Genomic DNA, 7,666 nt, shown 5'->3' with positions numbered 1-7,666 from the left:
CACCGAGCCTAGTCTATAAAGTCCGCTACACCTCCCTGATACCGAAGTACATGTCAAACTACGTCCTTAACGTAAATGACCGCTATAACCACAACACCAGGGGGAGCTCCACAAACCACGTTAAACCCAGATTCCGATCCAACAAAGGTCTTAACTCATTCTCTTTCTATGCCACATCAATGTGGAATGCACTCCCAACAGGTATAAAAGTAAGTGCATCTCTATATTCCTTCAAAACCGCTCTAAAACAACACTTCCAGGCAACTTTAAGACTTTACTAATACCCTCCTCCATTCACATCCCATCTCCCCGGATTATAAACAACTCAAATGTACTTCTAATGTATATACTTGTTCTTATGCTATGTGAACTCACTATGTTCTCTGCTGGCTGTACATATCCTACTAAATAAGACCTACACTGTTTCAATGTCCACATTTCTCTGTTGATGCAATTGTTGATGACTGAAGTACTGATATCAACCAAAGCTCCTCATCCCACCCCCCGGATTGTAAATAATGTAAATAATTCAATGTACATACTATGATGATTAACTTGTGTGATGACTGTATTATGTCGATAGTATATATTTGTACCATGAATTGATTAACGTGGACCCCGACTAAAACAAGTTGAAGAACTTATTCGGGTGTGGACCCGCTTTGAACTGAACTCTCGCGGCTGTGTTGGAGCCACTATGGATTGAACTTTCACAGTATCATGTTAGACCCGCTCGACATCCATTGGTTTTGGTCCCCTAGAGAGGGGGGGTTGCCCACATCTGAGGTCCTCTCCAAGGTTTCTCATAGTCAGCATTGTCACTGGCGTCCCACTGGATGTGAATTCTCCCTGCCCACTGGGTGTGAGTTTTCCTTGCCCTTTTGTGGGTTCTTCCGAGGATGTTGTAGTCGTAATGATTTGTGCAGTCCTTTGAGACATTTGTGATTTGGGGCTATATAAATAAACATTGATTGATTGATTGATTGATTGATTGTTACCATTTAGTGGTCAATTGTACGGAATATGTACTGTACTGTGCAATCTACTAATGAAAGTTTCAATCAATCGATCAAAGTATTTACAATGACTGACTGCTAATGAGTCCTGGGTTCAAATCCAGGCTCGGGATCTTTCTGTGTGGAGTTTGCATGTTCTCCCCGTGGATGCTTGGCCCCTCCCACCTCCAAAGACATGCACCTTAGGATAGGCCCCTCCCACCTCCAAAGACATGCACCTGGGGATAGGCCCCTCCCACCTCCAAAGACATGCACCTTAGGATAGGCCCCTCCCACCTCCAAAGACATGCACCTGGGGATAAGCCCCTCCCACTTCCAAAGACATGCACCTGGGGATAAGCCCCTCCCACTTCCAAAGACATGCACCTGGGGATAAGCCCCTCCCACTTCCAAAGACATGCACCTGGGGATAGGTTGATTGGCAACACTAAATGGTCCCTAGTGTGTGAATGTGAGTGTGAATGTTGTCTGTCTATCTGTGTTGGCCCTGCGATGAGGTGGCGACTTGTCCAGGGTGTACCCCGCCTCCCGCACGATTGTAGCTGAGATAGGCGCCAGCGCCCCCCGTGACCCCAAAAGGGAACAAGCGGTAGGAAATGGATGGATGGATGACTGCTAATGGAGCCGGATAGGAAATATAAATATTTTTGATTCATTATATTTGCTTAAAGAAAACCCAATAAATAATCAGTTAGTTAACGTTGGTAAAAATAAATATGGTTTGTTATTCAACAGAAAAAACGTGTCCGAACAATATTGTTCGAATAAAGTTGTTTACATTTTTTAAGTGTAGCTTTTCATCATTTTTAGGTTATCAGTAGATACTTTTGCAAACCGGTTGTTGAAAGAAGAACTTTATTTTGGAAAAAAAATCCTCCGTAAAGTCGGAAACGGAAGTGGGTGGCTTTTGGCGCATGGGCAAACGGATCAAGCGGCTCAAACTTTGGCGGCAACTGCAATGGCGGACTGAATTCTTGAAGCAGTTTCAAATGTACGATCTTACACATTTAGAGATTCACCGACATTGTTTTTGTTCTTAAGAGCGCCAAATGGACGTTGAGTGTGGAGCGATGGAGACTATAGTAAGCCCCGGGAAGAGCGTCGATGAGAAACTAGCCCACTATGTTGAAGAATGTAAACAAAGGACCGCCATGATTGTTAGCTTGAAGAAGGCATTGGAGTTAGCATCAGAGGAGATGAGAGAATGCAAAAGTCGAATGAAAAAAATGGAGGAGCAAATAAGCCGCTTGTGTAAAGAAAATAATGATTTGAAGGCAGAGATGTTGGGGAAGAGTAAGAGATGTGCGGTGTGTGAAGAGAAGACTGGACCACATGTCTACAACAACCTGCAGAAAGTTGAAGGTAATAAACAACAAGAATCATTTCATTACCGTCAATTTTGGATTATTGGGAAGTTCTCCATGAAGTCAAAGTTACCAAAGCAAATTTAAATTATTATATTTTTCGTCTAATCTGTTGTTTTAATCTAAAGTATGTTTTGGAATGTTAAAAGTTAAGTTATGGACCAGGCATGTGATTTTTCCGTCTAAAGTCGGAATTCCGTCTTTTTTAATCTCGGGAGCAATTTTTTTTTTTTTTTAAATGTAAACGATGTCGGTTCTCGAGAGAAAGGATGCTTTCACTCAAATAAAAAACAATTTTTATTTGACTGTTTGTATATACAAATCTTTCGTTTTTATTTGTTAGAGTTTTTGTTCCTATTGTTTACAACGAAAGAGACGTTTGCTGGGAGCGTCCTGTCCGGTTTTGGTGACATCATGTTAATCAACTTCCGGTTGTCGTTGCTTCAGTATCGATCGATCGATCAGTCTGTCTTGAGCTCACAGGCCTACTGCGTCATGTGCGCAGTTTAATGTCTTAATTGCTGACACAGTTATGTCCTTATACTCGCTCATATTGGGGTATGTCGTTATTTATCGGAGAAAGACGTTAATAAATGATAAATGGGTTGTACTTGTATAGCGCTTTTCTACCTTCAAGGTACTCAAAGCGCTTTGACACTACTTCCACATTCACACACTGATGGAGGGAGCTGCCATGCAAGGTGCCAACCAGCACCCATCAGGAGCAAGGGTGAAGTGTCTTGCTCAAGACACAACGGACGTGACGAGGTTGGTACTAGGTGTGATTTGAACCAGGGACCGTCGGGTTGCGCACGGCCACTCTCCCCACTGTGCCACGCCGTCCCAGGGACGCACTGAATATATTCGGCCAAATATGGCAAAAAAAAGCCACACTCGGCCTTCCAAAAAATTGTCGAAAAAATTGAAAATAACAGAGCTGAGACCCGGTGTTTGTAATGTGAAAATGAAAATGGTGGGTGTGTTACCTCGGTGACGTCACATTCTGACGTCATCGCCTCCAGCGCGATAAACAGAAAGGCGTTTAATCTGCCAAAATTCACCCATTTAGAGTTCGGAAATCGGTTAAAAAAATACATGGTCTTTTTTCTGCACCATCAAGGTATATATTGACGCTTACATAGGTCTGCTGATAATGTTCCCCTTTAAGCACTAAAATATTTTCTTCAAATGGTGCTGTCTTTGTTAATTTTAGCATGTTAAATAGGTGAAAAACCAGGAGCTTCGGGGGGCGTTGCCCCCTTTGTCCCCCCACCAGGGCACTGCCCTGGACCTCAACATTTTTTCAGTCTTTTTCATTGTGGTCAAATCTCATGTGTGAGGGACTTAAACACATTGTTCTAATACAAACTTATATTTAATTGCAAAATACAAAAATGTCATATAATATATCCTATTTCCCTGAATTGCCGCCGGGTATATATTATCCGCATGCCTCGTTTTACCGCCGGGTCAAACTCTTTTTGCAAAATAATTAGCGCATGCTTAGATAGAATTAGCGCATGCTTAGAATTACTGCCGGATCAAACTTGTTTAGCAAAATATTTAGCGCATGCCTCGGTTTACCTCCGGGTCAAACTCGTCACGTCAGGAGTGTGTAACACGGGTGGGAAATAAGCAATATTTCCTGTCATGGTATCCCTTCATACTACCTGCGCCGTTCCCACGTTTAATCTCGTGAGCATAACACAGGCGCTCACGTGACCCGCTGCAGCCTATCGCGTTCTATATAATCCAGCGTTCCAAGACGGCTGCCAGGTGCGGTATGTTTTAAAGTTGTTGGTTGCCTGCATATCGTAAAAACCACCGTCCAACATTTTGCAACTAATTGTAAAGTTATAGGTGCCGACCATCAGGGCCGAGTTGCGATGAGATCGTTTGGCGATATTAAGCCGAGTTGGTGAGTGAATTTGTTTGCTAATAGTAACTACTAGCCGTACCCATGTATTTTCTATGGGTGGTTAGCATCGGGTTTTAATCCCGTTTCCTCCAATGTCATCATACTGCGACATTTTCAACAGGACACTTCGCGGGAAATTTAAAATTGCAATTTAGTAAACTAAAGCGGCCGTATTGGCATGTGTTGCAATGTTAATATTTCATCATTGATATATAAACTATCAGACTGCGTGGTGGGTAGTAGTGGCTTTCAGTAGGCCTTTAAGGGCACAGGAAGCCAGTGCACTTGAGCCAGTATAGGTATATAAGTATATAATGGTATATACAGTATAGGCGTAATATGATCAAACTTTCTTGTTTCTTGTTTTTGTACCAACTGTAATCTTTAATGCTAGACATCGGGAGACCCCAAATTAATATGTTACAATAATCGAGATGAGACTAACGAACAGATGTCCATGAAACACTACACACACATACAGTACACAAGTCGAAGGAGAAACATCTCATGGATCATGTCAGAACTGAAGTGTCTTTGTGTCCCGCAGACGTCCGGCAGCTGACTGCTCATCCAGAAGAATTCCCCCCTCAGTCACGGAGGGGGCGCTCCACTTTGAAGCGGGAAGCTTCAAAGCCCCATCCCATTAAAAAGGAAGAGGGGAAACTCTGGATCAGTCAGGAGGGAGAGTGTCTTCTAGGACCTGAGGGAGCTGATCCCACCAAGTTGCCACTGACTGTTGTCTCTGTGAAGACTGAAGATGATGAAGAGAAACCACAAGTAGACCACCTCTTAGCTCCACTATCAGATAGTGAGGCTGAAGACGAGGTTGAAGTAACATTGAGCAGCGATACAGACGGTGAAGGTGATACTTGGACTCACACTGACCACAAACACTCTGAAAGCTCTAAAAAGAAGAGCGCTAAACAACCTTTCAGTTGTTCATTTTGTAGAAAAAGCTTTGCTAACAGGTCCCATTTGACGGAACACGTGAGAGTACACACGGGCGAAAAACCATTCAATTGTGCAGCTTGTGGCAAAAGCTTTACGACAAAGGGTAATTTCAATCGACACATGAGGACACACACTGGAGAAACAAATGCAATCGTTTAGTTTGTGTAAAAATCTCTTCTGTCGAGACCCACGTGACTCAAAATGTGAGGACACAATTGCTGGTCTCTTGATATTTTATCATGAAAGGCCCTTTATTTTTTTTATTATTATTATTTTAAACAAGGCACATACTGTAACTTAAATCCATGTCTGTGGCCTAACAAAAAGTAGACTTTTAATTGATCAGTATTGTGAATTGATGGCTTTGACGTAAATCAAGAAGTAAAAAAAAAATATTTGGTTTCCTTGTGTATATATATATATATATATATATATATATATATATATATATATATATATATATATATATATATATATATATATATATATGTTTATATGTGTGTGTGTATATATATATATATGTGTGTATATATATATATGTGTATGTATATATATATGTATATGTATATATATGTATATATATATATATATATATATATATATGTATGTATATATATATATATCAATATGTATATATATATATATGTATATATATATGTGTATGTATATATACATGTGTATATATATATGTATTTGTGTACATTTATATATATTATATATAATATATCATACATGGTTAGTTTGGCAGCACGGTGGAAGAGGGCTTAGTGCATCTGTGTCATATATATATATATATATATATATATATACATGTAATTTGTATATATATATGTATATATACACACATATTCTGTATATATGTTGTCAGTCTATCTGTGTTGGCCCTAGGATGTCCAGGGTGTACCCCGCCTACTGCCCGAATGCAGCTAAGATAGGCTCCAGTGACCCCAAAAGGGACAAGCGGTAGAAAAATGGATGGATGGATTTCCTTGCCATCCAAGGCTGCCGAGCTCATCCTTCAGGTTTCTGTACGCTTTTAAAACAAATACCGCATTCCATTCTTAAGTAACATTTGTTTTGTATCTAATCTTTTATGTGACATTGTTATTGAATAATAGACTACAAAACTAAAACCATGGTAACAGCGACGGTGTGCACGGACATAACTGCCGTAAACCACGAAAACAGGAAGTGACGTTATATTTGTGCAAGTGTTGACCGATCATGTCTTTCTGAAGTGACAGGGACATAAGGCATGTCTTTAAAACACGGCCCACTTCCGTTATTGTCACCCTGGTGGGCAAAACCGACATACATCATCACAACATCGTTTTGCTGAGCAAAGTCTTTTTCTTTTTTTTGTCGGCGGCCCAATATCCAGTGCATCATTAATCAATAGTGTGCAAATAACTGGCTATATGTACAAAAGCCAAAGCAGTGAAGTTGTCACGGTGTGTAAATGGTAAATAAAAAGAGAATACAATGATTCGCAAATCCTGTTCAACTTATATTCAATTGAATGGACTGCAAAGACAAGATACTTAACGTTTCGAACTGGAACACTTTATTTTTTGCGAATATTAGCTCATTTGGATATTGCAAGGAATTCAGGGATTTCACCATCTACGCTCCGTAATATCATCAAAAGTTTCAGGGAATCTGGAGAAATCACTGCACATCGGCAGCAAAGCTGAAAATGCCCGTGACATTCGATCCCTCAGGCGGTACTGCATCAAAAAGCGACATCGGTGTGTAAAGGATATTGCCACATGAGCTCAGGAACACTTCAGAAAACCACTGTCAGTAACTACAGTTGGTCGCTACATGTGCAAGTGCAAGTTAAAACTCTATTATGCAAAGCCAAAGCTATTTATCAACAACACCCAGAAACGGTTCTATAATTAGATTTAAAAGAAGTGGCGATTGTTGAATTGACATACATGTTACATACATTGCGTAAGTTGTTTATGTAAGTGAGTTGAAATAGCTAAACTAGATCCACGTCCCTACTTTATTTAATACTTATCAAATGATTAAAATCCTCCAAAATACACGTCACTATATATATATATATATATATACATCCATGCATTACATGCTTCTATCCATCTTCAAAGAAACCCAGACTTCCTTCTCCCGAGCTACTTCGTCCAGCTCCTCCCGGTGGACCCCGAGGCATTCCCAGGCCAGTTGAGAGACATACTCTCGCCAACATGTCCTGGGTCTTCCCCGTGCCCCAAACAGCGGGGGTGGGGGGACATTCTGATCAGATGCCTGAACCATTTCCTCTGGTTTCTCTTAATGTGGAGGAGCAGCGCTTTACTTTGAGCTCCTCCCCAATTACACAGCTTCTCACCCTACCTCTGAGGGAGAGCCCCGCCACCCGACGGGGGAAACTTATGACCATAGGTGAGGAT

General features: G+C 40.9%; 1 protein-coding gene across 1 annotated transcript; it reads left to right on the top strand.

The window, feature by feature from the left end:
• The first annotated feature begins 1,938 nt into the window (after positions 1 to 1,938).
• LOC133549551 (zinc finger protein 8-like) lies at positions 1,939 to 5,654 on the top strand. The gene is made up of 2 exons (XM_061895065.1): positions 1,939 to 2,378; positions 4,846 to 5,654. The coding sequence occupies exons 1-2, from the start codon at positions 2,066 to 2,068 to the stop codon at positions 5,406 to 5,408; spliced, it is 876 nt and encodes a 291-aa protein (XP_061751049.1). The 5' UTR covers positions 1,939 to 2,065; the 3' UTR covers positions 5,409 to 5,654.
• The last annotated feature ends 2,012 nt before the right edge of the window (positions 5,655 to 7,666 follow it).

This window comes from Nerophis ophidion, linkage group LG01 (genome assembly GCF_033978795.1).
Source record: "Nerophis ophidion isolate RoL-2023_Sa linkage group LG01, RoL_Noph_v1.0, whole genome shotgun sequence".
NCBI lineage: Eukaryota > Metazoa > Chordata > Actinopteri > Syngnathiformes > Syngnathidae > Nerophis > Nerophis ophidion.
The sequence above is the reverse complement of the archived record's forward strand: the minus strand, read 5'-3'. Positions and strand labels throughout refer to the sequence as shown.